The sequence below is a fragment of the Haliotis rufescens genome, unplaced genomic scaffold (assembly GCF_023055435.1).
Source record: "Haliotis rufescens isolate VD_foot unplaced genomic scaffold, xgHalRufe1.0.p SCAF_4, whole genome shotgun sequence".
NCBI classification, from domain to species: domain Eukaryota; kingdom Metazoa; phylum Mollusca; class Gastropoda; order Lepetellida; family Haliotidae; genus Haliotis; species Haliotis rufescens.
In genome coordinates, this window is record NW_025964112.1 from 59,075,872 (window position 1) to 59,096,440 (window position 20,569).

The 20,569-nt window shown below is 42.3% G+C and overlaps 3 protein-coding genes across 3 annotated transcripts in view; all 3 read left to right on the forward strand.

The window, feature by feature from the left end:
- Positions 1 to 739, forward strand: part of LOC124128992 — a 40,104-nt gene extending 39,365 nt beyond the window's left edge. Inside the window, exons 4-5 of the mRNA XM_048381853.1 lie at positions 82 to 128; positions 493 to 739. Of these exons, the coding sequence (XP_048237810.1) occupies positions 82 to 128; positions 493 to 653 (208 nt within the window). The 3' untranslated portion in view covers positions 654 to 739. The remainder of the gene's footprint in view (positions 1 to 81; positions 129 to 492) is intronic.
- Positions 1 to 8,899, forward strand: part of LOC124113955 (N-acetylated-alpha-linked acidic dipeptidase 2-like) — a 76,739-nt gene extending 67,840 nt beyond the window's left edge. Inside the window, exon 18 of the mRNA XM_048381852.1 lies at positions 8,647 to 8,899. Within this exon, the coding sequence (XP_048237809.1) occupies positions 8,647 to 8,845 (199 nt within the window). The 3' untranslated portion in view covers positions 8,846 to 8,899. The remainder of the gene's footprint in view (positions 1 to 8,646) is intronic.
- Positions 8,900 to 13,667: 4,768 nt separating this feature from the next.
- LOC124129138 overlaps positions 13,668 to 20,569 on the forward strand; it is a 40,219-nt gene continuing 33,317 nt past the window's right edge. The window contains exon 1 of the mRNA XM_048382031.1: positions 13,668 to 13,802. Coding sequence (XP_048237988.1) covers positions 13,721 to 13,802 — 82 coding nt within the window. The 5' untranslated portion in view covers positions 13,668 to 13,720. The remainder of the gene's footprint in view (positions 13,803 to 20,569) is intronic.

Genomic DNA, 20,569 nt, shown 5'->3' on the forward strand with positions numbered 1-20,569 from the left:
ATAAGATCACCATTCTATATTTATGCTGCAGGCTAATCAGTTATTTCTTGTAAAAATGCAGCATTGCCTGATATATTTCAGTGACACGAGTATGGCACAGGTAAAGCAGCCGCTGGTCAAACTCAAAGGTACATTGCATTGTGATTGACCTCCTTGCCCACTAAATGAAATATGACAAACACAATCATGATGTCGTTGACAAGCTAAAGAGGTATCTGATGACCATTTGATAAGCACCCATATGTCAATTGTGAACATATCATTGTCAGATAGTAAGATGATAAGGAAACGCTTTATCCTTGGCAGGCTTAATTGGACAGGAAGAATAATGTGTGATGACGACTGTTTGGAGATTAGAATTGGTGTTCTCATATCCAAGGTTTCGGTCGACTTTATTTCCTGTTAAGATCAATTCGACATATCTGCACACACCAACTGCCAAATACGTCTTTTGAACATTAACAAAAGCATGCTTTCCCCTTGTGTTTGCAGGTGCATACAGAAAATCACAGAAATGGGTTTGTCCGAGGAAGGAGGTTGGACATATGGAACTGAAGCACAGAGAAACTATGACAAGAAGCACCATACCCGGGTTACACCGAAGTGGTAAACGTCTGAGATCTGCATCACGTGGGGCTTTCCTCCCACTATAAGCTGGAACGCCGCGATATAGTTTGAATACTGTTAAAAGCGGCGTGAAACTCACTCACTCACTCACTCACTCAAAGACCTGGGATGGTTACCTGTAGGCAAAAAGCAGAGCCAAGCCGTCTTACGACAATGGTGCATATTCAAGAACATGAGTGCTCAGAGACTAAATAAGATTTTCACGTGGGATGGCAACCTTTCATCTCCACGCTGCAACAACTGGAATTTTAGAATCCATAGTTTATTCTCCGGGAACAATGGTGATCACCTATATTCTCCCGATCAGGTTCCACGGTCAGCAACAAGAGCAGCTGTCCATAACCTGGAAACTACGTGTACACGTGACTGGATTCGACACTGGATTCAGTGTCCTGTACAGGACGACGTCCCTTTATGAGTTATACCAAGAAGCCAGTGCCATCTGTCAAGATTTTTATGTGTGTTCAGATATTGACAAGCTCTCAGATTTTGTTACCAATATTCACTTCATGTTCACGTAACTTACCCTTGTACTTTATGTGGTGTATATACCCTCGTAACAAGTAGTTATATAGTTTCCCATAATTCCTACATAGTGACTAGTGTACGATACGGTGATATTCTTGTGTTATTTTAAATGTATATATGAGGTGAGATACAAATAAGCTGTCTGTCTGTTTGTCTGTCTGTCTGTCAATGAACAGCTAGTTAGTTGGACCCTGGCTCGGTTGTTTACCAGCCATAGAACTTAGTGCCCTGGACTGTATGCTGGACCTGTCGCCAAACATTCTTTATGAAAATGTTTATTCCTCTTGCGTTCTCAGGACTGATGGAATCTCTTCGTGTTCTCAGTGGCATATTTTGGTATGGTTCTGACATTTTCATCAATAAAAAACCGATGTGAAATTTGGGGATAAGACATGTAGGAATTAAGCATCTCAGGGGCACCAACTGTGATTCTCTCGTTGCTGATATAGTTCTCTACAGTAAACTACGGTTATAACGATCTTAGAGGGACTACTATTTTAAGTTCGTTATAACCGTAGTTCGCTTTAGGCATATATACAGCATAACCACAGCAAATAGTCGGGACTAAAAAGTAAGTTCGTTATATCCGTCAGTTCGTTATAAGCGTGTTCGTTCTAACCGTAGTTTACTGTATTATATATGAATCGATTTTCTGCTCGGATTGGTAAAGTCAAACCATGGGAATATGGCCATCAAGTTCAACTTAAGCTTGAGTTTATCGATGATCTGATATCGTTCAACAAGGCTCAAAAAGGCAATTACTTTCCACTGATTTACCCACCTAACCTCGAAATAAAAGAGACCGGTTAAACAGTCTCATCGTTTTTGTATTTATCATATGTGCATTAAATTTCAGAGTGGTAAAATACTATCCATACATGTAAGTCTGTTTGACTTACAAATAGTCAGCTTTCCCTTTTTGTTGAGAAATGTCTTTGGTGTCTACAGTTCACAAAGTTTTACGTACAATCGAGCATGCTGTTTCTACTGAGACTTTTGTTCACAAGTTGTTCCATCAGGGTTTCATTCAAGGGCTTAATACTGCTTTCGTATAGTTTTATGACAGACATGAGTACGACATGACCCAATGTAAAATACAATTGCCTATTTTTACTGTTATGATATGTTCCAGTGTTTTATTCAGGTGAACAATTGATTTTCCTTTGCATGTGTTTGTGACGGGTGCCAACGGTTGGGCGGGATATGTTCATCTTTTCACGAACACCTTGTATAATCACTACTTGATAATGATTTATAAGCAAATGCTTATGAGACATGTTTCGCTTGATAATTAGGAGATAAACATACTGTGTTTAATTTAACATTTGAAACCTCACACTGCGCGTTCGGTTCCAAATTCAATTTAGCGCGGTTAATCTACAGGTAACCTAGCTCGACATTGAAAACACAGGATGTGTATCTCCATTCTACCATGACTAAATAAAACGCGAACTCTTTGGTGTTAGCAAATGTACTGAGTGAAGCGGCATGGGTTTAGTTCAGTGTTTTGAGTGGGTTATCGATCTGAATTACGGAATCACCGAGAAAAATATGGCGCTGTTTATACTCAAGCAGTGTGTTTACACCGTAATACTTCACTTGAACATATAGCAGGCATTGAAAGCATATAAGCACGGCGACATGGTAAGCTAACATGAGGTGGGCATCCCTAATGAATACAGAGCAAGCTTTGCAAGGCTTTCGCTCTAAATCGCGCGTCACCATTATGACGTCATATCGCTCATTGTGACGCAAACGATATGACGTCACAGTCGTATATAGAAAAGCACCAAAATATTGTGATTTAATAGCCTCTGATTGACCAATCAGAATCGAGTAAATTTCAAATTCATGGTAGAATGGACAATATCTTGTCGCTTTGATTTATTTACATTTATGAAGAGAACTGTCATTTGCATGTGACTCACTACATGATTGATAAATTCTTGTAACATATTCAAATGGGGGTATAGCAGCAAAATATAACAGTGAACTTAATCACGACACATGCCCACTGACGGATTCAAATGATCCTTTGCCTGTTTCATGTCACTCTGAAACTCTGCTGACAATGTACTGAACCTGCTTACTACCACAATAGGGCGGTTGGGTAGCCTAATGGTTAAAGCGTTCGCTCGTCACGCCGAAGACCCGGGTTCGATTCCCGACATGGGTACAATGTGTGAAGCCCATTTCTGGTGTCCCCCGCCGTGATATTGCTGGAATATTGCTAAAAGCGGCGTAAAATCCAACTTACTCACTCGCTACTACCACAAAAGGTGTTCGACGTAGGCTCTCTCTCAGTCGCTGAGGGGGCACGGGTGGCCCAGTCGTCTAAGGCGCCGCGATTCGCTGTGCAGAGTTGCGTCCCTTAGGCACGCCAGAAACCTATGATTGTGGGTTCGAATCCCGGTCCTCCCCGATTATGTTTCTAGGTTTGTCAGCACCACACCCGTGCTCGTGGGTTTCACCGAAGTGGTAAACGTCTGAGACCTGCATCACTTCGGGCTTTCCTCCAACATTCAGCTGACAAGCCGTGATAAAAATGGAATAATGTTACAAACGGCGTTAAACTCACTCACTCACTCACTCACTCACTCACTCACTCAGTCGCTGAGCTTTAATATTTTCCCTTCCGCACAGCCGTTACGCTAGTGTTATAACCCTAAATGACCTAATTCAGTCTTGTTGTCTTGTGTTACCATGCATGGCGTGTACGTTGGTGTGATAATTGGTTGTTCACGATACCGTAAATTTCCATGATTAAATTTTAATTAATCACACGCTATAGTTCCAGACAGTAATGTAATACACACAGACATCAACACAACTCATCAGGTAAGCAACATCGATCATTCGTCATTGTAAACCATTGATCCTTGTTCAGGGATATCGATTACCTATGAACAATGGACAGAATTCACAACTGACTGACAGGGCACACCTTGTATTGTTGACGCAAACAGCTGTGTGTACACACAACGATCACGCACTAGTATGTGTCATGTTACCTCAAGAAGCGGGAGGATGGGTGGCCCAGTCGGCTAAGGCGCCGCGATTCGCTGTGCAGAGTTGCGTCCCTTAGGCACGCCAGAAACCTATGATTGTGGGTTCGAATCCCGGTTCTCCCCGATTACGTTTCTAGGTTTGTCAGCACCATACCCGTGCTCGTGGGTTTCACCGAAGTGGTAAACGTCCGTGACCTGCATCACTTCGGGCTTTCCTCCCAAATTAAGCTGACCCGCCGTGATATAACTGGAATACTGTTCAAAGCGGCGTAAAACCATACTCACTCACTCACTTCAAGAAGCAGTTGCACACTGGTACTGGGCGGAATATTATCCATGTCCTGTTCGACAACGATCTTCCTGGTGTGACGCTGGTAGTCTACGTACGGGCGTAATCTGATCACAGTGGATCATAACGAATGTAGTCCTTGACCCGGATATCACTCATGTAACACGATTATTTTCTTAACAATGGTCAGGATATTGTCACGTAGTCGCCCTAACAAAACCAACCGAAAAGAGACAAAAATATCCAAACTGGACATCAAGACAATGAAACATCACATTGTCTCATGGTAACGTTCTGCATAAAACAATTGTTTTTTACCAAAGGATAACGATGCTGCAATGCCCATATATGACATTTCACGAAGTATTCGCCTCAAAGGATAAACCGCATTCATAGCATGCTTGCCGCAAAAGGCGACTATGCTTGTCGTAAAAGGCGACTGACGGGATCGGTTGGTCAGGCTCGCTGACGTGGTTGATGCAGGTCATCGATCCCAATTGCGTGGATCGATGCTCATGATATTAATCACTGTATTGTCTGGTCCAGACTCGATTATTTACAGACCGCCGTCAAATAGCTGGAATATTGCTAAGCGCGGCGTTAAACAACAAACCAACCAACCAACCATAGAGTGATTAATTCTTAATTCAGCATTAATGCAATCCGGTTCAGCATTGCCAACTATCGTAAATTTATGTAGATCGTAAAACCTTGCGCTCGGCAAACTGGTCAACATGAACTAACACAAAACAGCCAAAACATGATTTATGATCATTTTATTTTAAGAACTCGCACATAGACGTATACAACAGCCAAGAAAAGATACTTTCACAAGTATACAAGATGAATACAGGTATATAGTTTTCGAATATTATTTATGTATCATTTATTAAAAAGCTTTATAATGCGAGATTAAATCGGATTTACATGATATATTAAGGCAATGCACCTGTAATAAACACACTCTTGGGGCTTGGATTTAAAATAAAATGTCCTCCGGATTTACCAAACAAAATTAATCGGGGAACAAAACTGTATGTCTTGTCCTCATAAAATAGTACCATATTCTGCATCGTTAGCACATACACTACACACAACGTCGGGTTATACGTACGGTCTCTATCTAGAGGGGGCACGGGTGGCCCAGTCGTCTTAGGCGCCGCGATTCGCTGTGCAGAGTTGCGTTCCTTGGGCACGCCAGAAACCTATGATTGTGGGTTCGAATCCCGGTTCGCCCCGATTATGTTTCTAGGTTTGTCAGCACCATACCCGTGCTCGTGGGTTTCACCGAAGTGGTAAACGTCTGAGACCTGCATCACTTCGGGCTTTCCTCCCACATTAAGCTGACACGCCGCGATATAACTGGAATATTGTTAAAAGCGGCGTAAAACCCAACTCACTCACTCACTATATCTAGAAAATAGCATTGTAGTTAAATATTCAGTTATCTGTATCAGCGGTGATAGGAAATCCACTCATGTACAGAAATAAACGCGACAAAGCCCTTCCCAAATCTCCGCCCAAACCTGAGTCGAGTGTACGATTCTGACTACATCATGAGCATGTGTTTATGAATCACTATCAAACAGTAATGATAAAGGTGTCCTCGAAAAGATTTGAATTGATTTGAAAAGGTGACCGGTGTCACCCGTCACAAACACATGCAAAGGCAAGTCAACTATCATGTAAGACTATTACTCGTAGTAATTAATTATGAAGGGATGATATATGTTATTAAACAGTAAGCAATAGTCCAGCTATATCACTGCTGCGGCATGTTATGAATGACGTTTAGGCCTAGCAGATCTGTTACCAAGAGCGTGGGCCACAAACACGCCATCGTGAACGATGACAAGCAAGCAGCCATATCACAGGGCACGGCTACCCGTTCCCCAGTACAGTCTGATCTTAGGACAATCATGGTCTTAGGACATGGTACTGGGGTCTATTCGCACCCAGAGCACAAGAGGGGACAACGAGAGAGGTTATGTTCCTTCCTTTGTGTTAATTCGTTACGATATGGCTGAAATATTCCGATGTGACGTTAAACTTTAACTCACTCCTTTGTGTTAAGCAGTATGACGGCAGTTGAGGTCAATAGTCTTTGTCAGCTTATACTCTTACAAGGAGACGAATGATTTGTGTGGCGCTTCATTGGACTTGTGAATGTAAAGGTCAGTGCTGTTGCCGCAACAAGGAGAATTATTACATCGATAAATATGGTTTGGCATGAGACAGAGCCGAGTAAAGTAATGTATATATGATGTTTTCACCACACAAACAATATATCGGTGATAGGAGGAGCGGGGTCCCAGGTGGTGTCGCTGCGTATCGGAGGTAGAAGGATCAGCCAAACATACTGCCCTCAACCCTGCAAAAAATCATTTAAGATATCACTCAATCAATCAATATTTATTGTATGAAAGGCCATTGGTCCATATACACATACAGATAAACAATATCATTTACAGCTGTACAGCGCATTATATAATTATTTGATAACTAATATGGTGCTTGACATGTAATAGAGGTATTATAACAGTGGTAATAACCACAGTGGCAGCATTTGTAGTATAAAATACAAAAGGAATACAAAAGGAATGGAATGGAAATATGAAGTTTTACGTCGCAAAGGCTTTCAGCCATAGCGCGACGTTCAATACAAAAGGATCTATCAGTAATGTACCCATCATGTCAAGACAATTTGACAATTTAAATGTATATGCATTTCTAGTAGAAACAAACAGACAAAAATGAAATGTAGATACTCCTGATCTAGATGCGAAAGTTTCAAAACGACTCATTATTTCTGGACATATCGGATTTACTAAGTAATTTACTACGCACTCGTAGACTTTGATAGATGTATTGTAATATCTTAGTTAATTTTTGACTAGGGATACCATTAAAAGATAATATTTTGTTCATATCAGTCTGGCTACTTTACTCGTTATGCTTTGTTTGTTTGTTTAACGCCGCACTCAGCAATATTCCAGCTATATGACGGTGGTCTGTAAATAATCGAGTCTGGACCAGACAATTCAGAGATTGACATCATGAGCATCGATCTACGCAATTGGGATACGATGACATGCGTCAACCAAGTCAGCAAGCCTGACCACCAGATCCCGTTAGTCGCCTCTTGCGACAAGCATAGTCGCCTTGTACGGCAAGCATGGGTTGTTGAAGACCTATTCTACCCCGGATCTTCACGGGTCGGACTGACATGCAAAAGGTACAACATGACTTTGCGAGTTGAAGGTATGGTTATTGCACATTTTGACAATACTGACACCCGAGAAGGTCTCCGGTTACTTATATCGGAGAAGCAACTCGGAAGCAATGTGGTAACTGATTTGTACCACGCCCCTATTGTGACGTCATACTATCATTCCATCTCGCAACAAACTATTCGTGACACGTCGAGCGTTTCCTTTTTTATTCATTCTCCGAGCAGCGCATATATACACATGAGCATTAATTGAGCACCACCTGATTCAAAATAAAATTCCGAAACATAACAACAAACAATGGAACCCTGACTTGTCATCATTTTGTATAATGTACTGCCGCCATGTGAGAGGTGGAGACCATCCGGTTCAAAACTCCGACCCAGGTATTGTACCAGGAGGGTGGCCCAGTCGTCTAAGGCGCCGCAATTCGCTGTGCAGAGTTGCGTCCCTTGGGCACGCCAGGAACCTATGATTGTGGGTTCAAATATCGGTTCGCTCCGATTATGTTCCTAGGTTTGTAGCACCATACCCGTGCTCGTGGGTTTCACTGAAGTGGTAAACGTCTCAGACCTGCATCACTTCGGGCTTCCCTGCCACATTAAGCTGACACGCCGCGATATATCTGCAATACTGTTAAAAGTGGCGTTAAACCCAACTCACTCACTCACTGTACCAGGAATGGCAGAGGATCTCAAGGTTGAAAATCAGCAGCACGAGGAGACGCCATGCGAATGTAGTCCGTGAGAGGGGTGGACACTCCAGATACTTACTGCAGGGTGATTCCTAGGTTGTCCACTGCTTAATGCGAGAGTCCGATTCGCGGTGTGGGATTGGTGTTTATACTTTTCAGCGTTGTTGAAATTAACATGTTCAGACTTCTTATTACGCCAATAAGTCGGTATCGATTGTTAGTGAAGACAATAAGAGTGATATCTGGAATAATCTAACTATTCTTTCTCAGGCACATCCTGTTCGCCCCCAGCAGTGTCAACAGCTATGCGGGGTCATCCTTCCCAGGCCTCACCGATCTGCTGTTTGAGATGGACAAGTCAAAGGATCCAGCGAAGCAATGGGAAAGAGTCAAACAACACTTCTCGGTCATACTGTTCACAATCCAATCAGCAGCCTCGACACTCAAGGATCCAATTCACTTCCTTTGATATTGGAATAAAATTCATAATATACTGAACCGAAAAAAAAAGAAATTCTTCCGGAAAGCTCCCATTGAAATATCAATGCATTTTTTGGGAGGTTTCACGTGTTTGACATTAGTGTATTATCCACATTTAATGTTAACGGCCAAAACGGGCCACAAATATGGCTATAATTGGTCGCCAAAACGCAGCTTAACAAACGACCACGGCTTAAAGTCCCGAATGCGTTCCATGAAAATATAAAAAACCTTGCGTTTCATTATGCCTTTTCTGATCAACGGCACCCCAATACGTGGATTCAACATTCATGTATCGATACTAGCGCCATACCAAGACTTACGAAGAATCAGAGAAACCAGGCTTCAGAACGACTGCCTGCAGTCGTCCTAAATCCTGGTACATTTATACTGAGCCGCAGGAGAAACATGCTGCATGCCGGTCAGACTGCACAAAAGATTCCCAATGCTTTTAATGTCCTCGTGAGAACCATCTACAGATTACAGCAACGCTACCAGGTCACCAACAGCATGCAGTCTCCCGAAAGGTGGCGCACATACATTTTGATTGTCATGCAAAGCATTCGGGACTTTGTACCATGATCGTTTGTTAAGCCGCGTTTGTGGACCCATTGTCAAAAAAAGATACCTCCAAAAATGCATTGATTCAATGGGAAGCTTTCATTAAGTATTTCCATGAAGTGACGTTTCCTTTGCGGTTCAATAGATATTAAAATATATTGTCACGTGATTCTACTCATAGTAATAAACACCTGTTACAAGTGTTGCATATGGCGACATTTATGTTTAAAGATTTCACAATGCACCTTGGAATAACGGTTGTTATACTGGATGCCTACACGTGATGTACATTTAAAACTTGTGATAATATACGCATGACATATCTTGACCTGAAGTTAGATTCACATCATAGGTGAGGTGAAATGGGGTTTAACGTCGCGTCCAAGATTATTGCACTTATATAGCGACGTGCATGCACGTGTGTGTGTTTGTTTGGCTGCTTGTACTAGTCCGGACTGATGACGATTTATAGTGCTAGCACACTGAGATACCATGCCACAGTTTAACATGAATACCCAACTCAGACACAGTATACTGACTCCGAGCCGACCAGTCCTTGTTTTAGCCCCTTAATGCCGAGCGCCAGACAGGGTAACAACAGGTACCATCTTTTAACGTCTTTTGGTATGACGCGGCCGGGGATCGAACTCCGGACCTTCCGCTCTACGGGGGGGGGGGGGGGGGGGGGGGCGCTTTACCATTAGACCACGGAGACGATCGATTCACATCATCAGAAGGTTAATGCACACAGACGTTCATCACTTTGATGAAGCATGCATGACATAGGGAGTGAGTGAGTATGTGAATTCGCTTTAACACCGCTTTTAACAGTATTCCAGTTATATCACTTACTGAGGAAGGACTTCCCGAAGTGATGCAAGTTTTCAGACGTTTACCACTTTGGTGAAACCCGGGAGCACGGGTACGGAGCTGACAAGCCTAGAAACATAATCAGGGCGAATCTGAATTCGAATCAATCATAGCTTCCTGGTGCGCACAAGGGACGCAACTCTGCACAGCAAATTGCGGCGCGTTAAACATCTGGGCCATACGGGTCCCTGCATAACATGAGGATTTGTTTGTTTGTTACTTAACGCCGCAATATTCCAGCTTCGTCACGGCAGTCTGTTAACATTTGACATCATGAGCATCGATCTACGCAATTTGGATACGATGACATGCATGGACCACCCGATCCCTGACGGGCCTGACCACCCGATCCCGTTAGACGCATCTCATGACAAGCATAGTCGCCTTTTACGGTAAGCATGGGTTACTGAAGGCCAATTCTAATCCCGGTCTTCACTGGTGCATGACATTGGTGGTGGTAACCGAACTGATGACCTTCTGCTTTGTAGAACATTCCTGGATTAAACATGCCTCTTACTCGCCGCCTTTCGACGTCAGATAATCTCATAGGAGCCATGTTGAACAAGATTTAAGACTTCAGTACAGAATATTTTTAAATTTTGTGTGGATGTATTGTGCACTGATAGCGCGTGATTATCATGTCGCGAGTGGCTTGTTTAAACAGCCGCGCATGGTTAATTCTCCCTGCAGTGTTTTATTGTACGATAAACATATTTAACTCGGTGAATATTTTTCTAAAAACATGTAATTACATGTATGTAATTATGTATTACCGCCTCAAAACATGACTTGGTTGAAACATGTCTTGATGTGTTTGGGCAATACATGTACTGTGCTATGCTTGGCAAGTTATGTAATTAATAGCTGGCTTAGTCTCTTCAAGAGACAGCAAAGTCATTTACAATTTTGTTATTCACATTACGTCTTGTTCTTCGAGGAAGTTATAAATAGTCTAATCGATTTGGGCTGTGGAGATGTAAATAAACACGAGCGTTACTAAGGCAAGGGCATATATCAATAGCCTCTGTAAATATGAAACACCTCTGATAAATATAATACACCAACTGACATCTCAACGTAGAGCGAGTCAGTTTTTAAAGATTGGCAGCTTTTTAAATTTGTAAAACGAAAACAAGTATGTTCTGTGCCCCAGGTTGAGGTGAAAGTACTGGCTATTTATATTTCCCATTAGATATGAACAACAGTACAGGGGTAGAAAATGTGAGGTGTGTCGTTCAGGATCCTTTACCTCCAATTGATTCAGGACACCATGCTGCCCTGGTCTGTCCTGACACTGTTGTAATGTGTACAGGATTCATCACTCTGTGTATTATACTCTCAAAAGCCTGTAGATAGTTGGTAATAACTTAAAATGTCCACAATTCTAAGATAGAAGATTACTTTAAAGTAGACCAGTGAAGATTCGGGATAGAATAGGTCTTCAGCAACCAAAACTTGCCGTAAATGGCGAAAATGCTTGTCGCAAGAGGCGACTAACGGGATCGGGTGGCCAGGCTCGCTGACTTCGTTGGTGCATGTCTTCGTGTCAGAATTGAGTGGATCGATGCTCATGATATCAATCACTGGATTGTGTGGTAAAGGCTCGATTATTTACAGACCGCCGTTATATAGCTGGAATATTGCTGAGTGCGACGTTGAACAACAAATAAACAGACTTTCTGGTAATAATTGTAAGGTACTAAGGAACGAATTGATAACACATAATTACAACCGGTAGTGAAGTATGACAGTAGATGTTATGACCGCTAACGATATTGCAGGGTGATAGAGATAAGATGGGAAAAATTCAAAATTGACGTTTTTGAATCAGTAGTGTGTAATACCGCCAAACATTCTCAAAAATTCATTCACTAGACGAGACATACTACGTATGAGTCTCTCAATGGCAGTTTGTGCTCTTCGGGTGGGCATTGACGATTCATTCACGTTGAGCACGGGCGTTGTCGTCCTGAAAGACAAAACGTCGAACCACAAACTGGACAACAGAGAGTGTCAGTATGTTGACCCTTCCATGCACAATATGGAGTGGGGTTCGCTCAGTAATAATAATGCAACCCCGCGCCATAACCAATCCACCGCCAAATGTGTCAGGAGGTCTCAGGTTGACAGTGGCTTGACGTTCATTGCGACAAAACCATCCGCATCAATTGAGTCGGGACTCATCATCTGAAAATTTGCCACGTGACCAGCGACCCCTGTTTCGCCATGTACGCCATTCAGGTCTGTTGGCAGTATGGTAATTTGTAAGGGGCGGTACAACACGTGGCCATCGAGTATGGAGATGAGATTCATGTAGACGATTTCTAATACGCCTGACACGTGACGTGTACTCCAGTAGCCTGATGAAAGTCTGCAGCAATTTGATTCACAGTTTGAGCTCGATTTCGTAGAGATTGGTTTCGGAGTGAGTGAGTTGGGTTTAACGCTGCTTTGAACAGTATTGCAGTCATATCCCGGCGTCCTCTAGTGGTACAAAATATATGAATGGATTACTGAACAGTTCCTCCAAATTCATAGGTATTTCTTTTGTCACCTGTCCTGATATCACCCGCAACTCTTCCGTCCATGTACAACAATCTCTAACGTTGTTATGTGTAGATGTGTGACAATACACACACTCTTTTCATTACGATGTTTAAATATGAACATAAGTGAGTGAGCGAGTGTGGCTTAAGTCCACTTTGAGCATGGACAGCTATATCGTGGCGTGTCAGTTTTTGTGTGAGAATACTAGCCTAACTATTTTGGCTAATCCCTAGAGCACAGGTGTGGTACTGACACAACTAGAATTTAATCAGGACGAATCTGGGATTCGACAAACGATTATATTATGTTTTTGCACGCCTGACGGAAACAACTCTAAACAGTGAATTGCGTTTTAGGCAACTGGCCAACCCGTACCGCAATATACATGTACACGAAATCCCCTTAAACTGGTGTGTAGTTGTATGCAGGGAGGGTTACTCACAACATACATGTACAGGTTTAGTGTGTAATGATGTATAGAGTGACTGACATGTTATACACATACTCTCTCATCTTGTTCCAACGTTTGTAACTCTGATTACAATATGAAGGTATAGATTACTTAAATTTCAGATCAGGATACAGATGTGCGTGGATAGGCTCGGCTGTAGAGGGATTAAGTTACTCCAAGTTGTTTACGTGTAAATTAATATGCACACGTTTTCCACTTAAGTAGATGTATCGTTGCACACCGGATCCAGCTGATGAATTATTCTAGAAGGGAGTCTCAACCTATTCTATTGAATACAATACAATTATACATTGACGTCGCACGCACTGCATAGAATGTCAAAGTTTAAAAATAATCAACTGATCAGCTGACTGTATGTTATATAGATATGTTTGATATGGGCAGCGACGCGAGACACAAGTGTATGCTATCGCGATGGAGCTCACCTCTAAACGTGGAAGGAAGAGAAAGCTTGAGGAAGAAACAGTTGACAGTGGACATGGAACAGATGATGAAAGTAAGAAAAATATAAGAATAATATTAGCAAAAGAATGTGACCATTCAAATTACGAGGGTTTTTCTAGTTTATGAAACGTGTGTGTGTTACATGGAACTGATGATGAAGGTAACGTAAATGTAAAAATAACATTCAGTTAGCAAGGGCTTTGCTAGTTTATAAAACGCATATATATGTATGTTATTGCTCATAGTGTTTTATCGTTTCGAAACACATACAATATATACATAAAACCACATATATGCATATGAAGGATAATACACATAAGGTACCCGTTTAAGAAAAGTCCAAGTCCCCCAGTACATCTAAACTCCAGATGTGGATTTTTCAGACTGTTCAAAATGCAAGACCATTGTTAGAGGTATCAAGACCTCGCAGCGTGTGCTATCCATGCATGTTGACATCAGAAGCATATGTCAACCAAAGACTAAAGATTCATCGGGAATTCCGGGCGCAAAGGCAAGCTCGTCAAAGAAAAGAAAACTGGACAGACAGCAGGATCGTGAACATAGTGAAAACCAAAAGAAAGAAAATCAAAAGAGGAAAAACAAGGAAAAGGATCGTATTTTTGAGCGTATCTGTGCACTGAGAAACTCAAGGGGTGGCATATTGCTCATATACTTTACACATATGGAAGACAGCGACCAGTTTCTGGGGTTTGTGGATGAACTGATGGATGACAGGCTAAATGAATTAATTGAGGATGGAAGCATATTCCATGAGAGTTATTTCAGAGAATGGCAGAAAAATGAACCCAATTGTCTCTCCATTACGTGCAACCCTTCATCAACTATTTCTACCACAAACTACAACACACACATCAACCTCAATAAAGGCTTTGCTAGACCCACACTCTTAAACATGCGTTACATCCTGCGTACAGACAGATCATGTCGGGAATATAAGGAGAAGTCACTTGACGAACTGCAAGAGGCGAGCAACGTGCAACTAAAGTCCTTCCGAAATGCACAAAATGTGGAGAGGGACAATTTGGCACCCTACATCATGGAGGGGCTTCGTCTGAGGGAATACATTTCATCCTTTGCAAACCAGAAAGGAGGTGGGTACTATTTCCTAGGAGTTGCTGAACAAGACGACGGAGAAATAGACACCTACAAAACAAGAAAGGTATTCATTGAAGGATTTGAATTGAACGAAATAGATCACGAGACTCTCAAATCAGAAATACTGCACCAAATTGTTTCAAAGATGTTGTTTCTTAAGCAGGACATAACCACTATTGACCAAGATGCGATTGCAAAGACTCTGAAAGTTACGTTTCACAAAGTCGAAGGTCAAGCAGACACCTATGTCCTTGAGGTATACGTGCATCCCTTCAGTGGAGTTGTGTTTTTCGACAGAGATGGTCCGGAGTCATACCGTATTGATGAGAACAATTGTATCCAACGTGTTGAACCACAGGAATGGTGTCACAAGATTTTGGAAAACATTGCAATGTAAATAATTGAAATCAATTATCAGATGTTAATTGAACCTTTTGATGTATGTGTCAACGTTTTATTTCGGTGGACTTCAGAAACGTCGAGCTCTGTGTGACGTGCTGTGACAAGGTTCTATGTTGAGAGACTGCCCTTTTGTATTTTAATGCTTACATACACTAAATGTTTAATTCACTCGAAGTGTTTGTTACAAAAACACTTAATAGCCTTGGCCCACCGCTTGGGGTGAAATACTAGCCGATTTGGGGTTTTCTACTCCGTCGTCCGCGCTTTGACGAAAAATTCCCGGACTTGACCCCAGTTTGTTATGATGCGTCGGTGCCCGGCGAAGGTTCAAGCTGTGCAGACACAAGCTGGTCCATGAAGCTGTTTAGATTGGCATCGTGGCAACTTATACCTGTGTATATTTAGACCGGGTTTTAATATTATATACTGAACCGCAAAAGAAACGTCGCCATGGATAGATATGAGAAACCTTATTTGTCCAAACACTGGAAACATATTTTGAGACATATCAAAAAGATGAAACTTGGCAAAACTGATCATAAAGATTGAAATTAAAGTGTCAAATGTTCTTAGATTGAAACAATAGTCTCTGAGAAAATGGCATCACAAGTCAGTATCAGTATTCGCCATGTGCATTGATGACTGTAGTGCAACGTCGATACATGGAATGGATGAGGCGGTTGATGAAGGTCATAGGTACTTGAGCCCTCACTCTGAGGAACGCCTGACGCAGTTAAGCTACAGTTGGTCGGACGTCTTTCAGCCGTCGTTGAATCTCGTCACACAGGTGCTCAATGGGATTTAAATCGGGACTGAGGGCAGGCCACTGTATGGTTCTGCTGCCATTCTGCCTGGGGAAGTCTCTTGTTGCCTTCGCAGTGTGGGCACGGGCGTTATCATGCTGAAACTCGTGGTTGCAGTAAGGTGCCAAATGAGGTATAGCTTGTGGTCTCAAGACTTGATCAATGTAACGAGCTGCTGTGACACCATTGCCTCTCCCTGGACCGATGTTCTGGAATACCACAGGGCCGACCCTCTGTGCAAGACCAATTTCACCCGACACCATGATGCTCGGACCACCCCACGAGTCTCTCAACAACACAAGCATCCGAATAATGTTCCCCATGGCGTCGCCAGACTCTCTGCCATCTGCTGTTGAGATACAGTAACAGCTCTTGTCTGAGAAGAGGATTCTTCTCCACTGCTGGTGTCGCCAATGCAGGTGCTGCGTTGCCCACTGAAGACGGTCCCGGCGAAGACATGGTGTCAGAATGGGTCCTCGGTGTGGCCTTGGACAGTGGAGGTGTCTGCTGGTCAATCGTCGACGCACAGTGTCCGCACTAATGTGTCGCCTCATGTGTCACCATGGTCTGTCGAGCAGTTTCCGCAACAGTAAGAAAGCGATCTTGAAGATGCTGTCGCACAATCTGATGATCCTGACGTCGGGTGGTGACCCTTGGTCTTCCAGTACGTGGTCGGTCATCTGTCCTGTTGGTGGTCTTGTACTGTTGCCGGAGCCTGTATATAGTCCTTACGTGGACTTGAAATGCATTGGCTACTTGCCGGGCGGTTTGTCAATCTTGCAATTGCCCAAGGGCTTGGTGTCGCTGATTTCTTGTCAATCTTGGCATGTGGTAGCAATTCAATAATGAATGAATGTTATCCGATCTGGGTTGATTATAGGGTAAGAAATGGGGGAGCGCATGTGCATTTCAATTTGCACGGACCTCACGTGCATCGGGTTACCATGCCCGTTGCCGTGATGCGTTTGGGCGATCGGTTTTATTGTCATCTGCTTTGTTTTTTAATCATCAAATTTCATTTTTCCGGACAAGGTAATGTTAATTTTTAGAAACTTTGACAAAAATTACCCAGATATTTAAATGACAACTTTTCATGCAATGTGACTTGGGGTGACGTATCTTTTGCGGTTCAGTATATATTGAAACTGACTTGTTTACTGTCAGTGCTGCTAGTCTGTGTATACGAACCTGTTAGAAGTACTCACGCTGTGTCCCACTTTTAATTGTTTACTTAAAGCCTTAGTGCTTTAACTTGGTTGTTATTGTCTAGTGTAAATAAACCCTTAAACTTCAGTTGGTTTATCTTTGCGAATGCGCAATGCAATCGGTCTGTCTATTTTTTTCAACTTTACGTCCGCTCTATACATTTCATTTAACAATACCGAGTCGGTCCGTCTGTTGGTGAGGCGTAAATCTATCACAGGCGTATCAGTATTGTGTAGTGCATTAGTTCACAAAACACTGGAGACATGACATTCTTCCATATCAGAAATAGATTCACATATTGAATTACATGCCGCACATTTCAAGTAGTGTCTAGTTTGATACTCATGCATACTCGTATGTTATTAAAATGTTAGCTTACCAGATGAGACTATGCAATATATTGAACGTCTGGCATTGCCAGCTAAAGAAGTGACAATAATGAACAACATCAGATAAACTCTAGTTTCAAGCGATTTAGTCCAGCGGAATTGTGAAAAAGCATGTTTTGGCGTCATTATGAAGTTTTTTGGTTGATTCATCATCTCTGAGCTATCCTGAACCAGAATCAGCCGGATGCCACACTGGCACCATTGAGGACTTTATTTTAGAGGCGAAAAACAAGATGGCCGCCACCGATTTTCGTTTAATTCTGTTTGAGATAATATCTTCACTTTTAATGCCCTTACAAACACATTTTTGGTGTCTAATACTATGTTTTCATGGCCAAGGAAACCGATAATGATATTATTAAAATTGTGCAAATAACACTGGTGTCATATTTTCAATATATGTGGTCGAAATCGTCTTTCATCGTAACACTGGTGATTGTTCAATTCTGTCTTTTTTCCTGGTGATTGTGGCAGCAGCAGGCCATGGCTTCTTCCGAAGAGATTGGAGGTTGCCTTTTTAAACATTATGTGGAATGCACTTCCTAATGAGTTTCGTCGGAGCTGTGGGAACTGTTATGAGTAACACAGGATTTACTGAAATCATGCAAACAACCTTAGGTGGTGTCCCAAACATGCTCACCGGTAAGAAGTTTCCGCAAAACATGAGAGCCTTGCTCATGGTAGTTGAAGAACATCTGAGTCCAATCATTGTAACAATAAAGCATGCCAGAGCAAAACTTTGGATTGATAACTTGATCAAGCCAATCCTCCTGATGGTGGTGATTCTAAGAGTTGTGCGGGAAGCCGACTGGCCTCTGCATCTGTTTGCAGTTGCGGAGATGATTCCCTATTTCTTTGTTCCAGTCATTGAAACTATGCCAGGTACGGTCTGTACTATCTTCGATCAATGGAGCATCTACCAGACGATCTGCTCAAAGAATGCATGCACGGCAATCATGTCATTCGTCACAACCAAGGCATATGGAACGCCATATGGTCCGATATGTTTATAGAGTCAACGTTTATGAGATATGGCCACGAGTCTGGCGGACTCACGGGACTCACTCTGAAGCCATCGGCTTTTACAAGATGGGCTCTGAGCTTGCATATCTGCAGCCAGCTACGTGGGGATCTAGGGGCGATGAAATTCAAGCAAAACACCAGGATCGTCACAACTCACAAAGAAGAGGCCCCAGCAAGGATTACAAGCGACTCATCTGATCGTCAGAAGATTCAAAACGCTCTTCAAAGTTACATCGATCCTTTGGCAACAGACACTCACCCACCTGGCCTTGTAAATATCGTGACAGGTCTTCATACGACAGGCAAGGTCAATTGTGATAATTCTCTCCAAATTGAACGACAACAGATGGTGGAATTTGAATCTGGAAGGCCAACATCCTTCAACAAGTCACTGACCAAGAAAGTGTCCCTGATCATTAAGACCAAGAAGAGCATAAAGTTGGATGGAAGACCTGTGTACGATACCGAATTGATCTATTGAGTCTCCAACAATACAGGGATATTGATATCAATGATGTCCTCTCTTACCAACTGACTCCTGTGCCAGCCTCCTTGTTTGATGAGAGTGGTGCGATGCGGGCTTAGTCGAAAGCAGTCCTGAAGACGAAACTGCAAGTTGAGAAATCAAGTCGAATTGAAGGTGTTTCAGATGCTGTTATAATCGATGGATGCGCCTTGTTCGGGACTGTACATTGGCCCACACATGGTGCAGTTGAGGATTATGTGATCAATTTCATGGGGACCATCAAGTACCACCTAGAGTGTTGTGACGTTTACCTGATTTTCGACAGGTACATAAAAAGCAGTACAAAGCAAATAACGAGATCCAGTCGCGCGGGTCACGATTCACGTCGAAAACATCAACTCAACTTATGCACTTCCATCGCAAAAAGTTGTGCTCAATGTAACCTACAACAAAGAACAGCTGATCGATTTGATTTGTCAGTATCTGATGACCCACATTGTAGACAACCAGATCAAACTGGTTATCACCGGAAAAGGTCCGATGCCAGTATGGAACAATTCTACTCTCCAGAGACAGGATCTCACAACACAACATGAAGAAGCAGACGTCATCATTATCTATCACTTAGTTGGGATTGCCTAAAAGGCGGGCCGGGCCGGACCAGCGGGTAATACTAAAAATTGGATTGCAGAATAATAAAACGAAACGCGCATATCTAGGCAGATCTAAAATGTCCACAAACGTATAGTTTTGCTCATTTAATTGAGTTTGAATAAAAATGCACCTTCAACAATGTAATAAACTGATGATTATGACTACATACCGTGAGTCTCGTAGGAAAGTCAGTGTCTTGACACTGCAAACACGAAAACGTCGTTTTCCCTCCCTTTCTTGATTGGCATTGTCAATCAAGCAACAGCGTCTACCGGTATTCCTAATTCTCAGATTTCATTGGTCGGTTCTCGCGTGTTAGATTACAGGCCCGAGTTTGACGCTGTACTCGAAGTGCTTAGCGGAAGTACTGAAATTAATCGTTCTGCGCATGCGGATTGCTTAATGTGTTGTCCAAATTTTCCGTTCTGTGCATGCGCGATTTCGCGTATTGTTTCCACTATATGTCACCACTATTTGACAGTGATTCATAAACACAGTCTCGTGATGAGTTCGGAATCGTACAATGTCACTTTAATTTATGGCACGTACTTGATCGGCGCGTATTTCCCATTAACAAATACAATGATAACGGTAATAATTTTAGTCAAAATAATTAGGAAAGCGCAAGGCTCAGGAACGTCTGAGTATAGGAAAAGGATTTATACTTTCGAAAGTTATATATCGTCAAATACGCAAAAGAATATCAACCGGCTTTTAAAACTTATTTTTGTAGAAGGTGATCTTGGTGTTTATTGCCAGA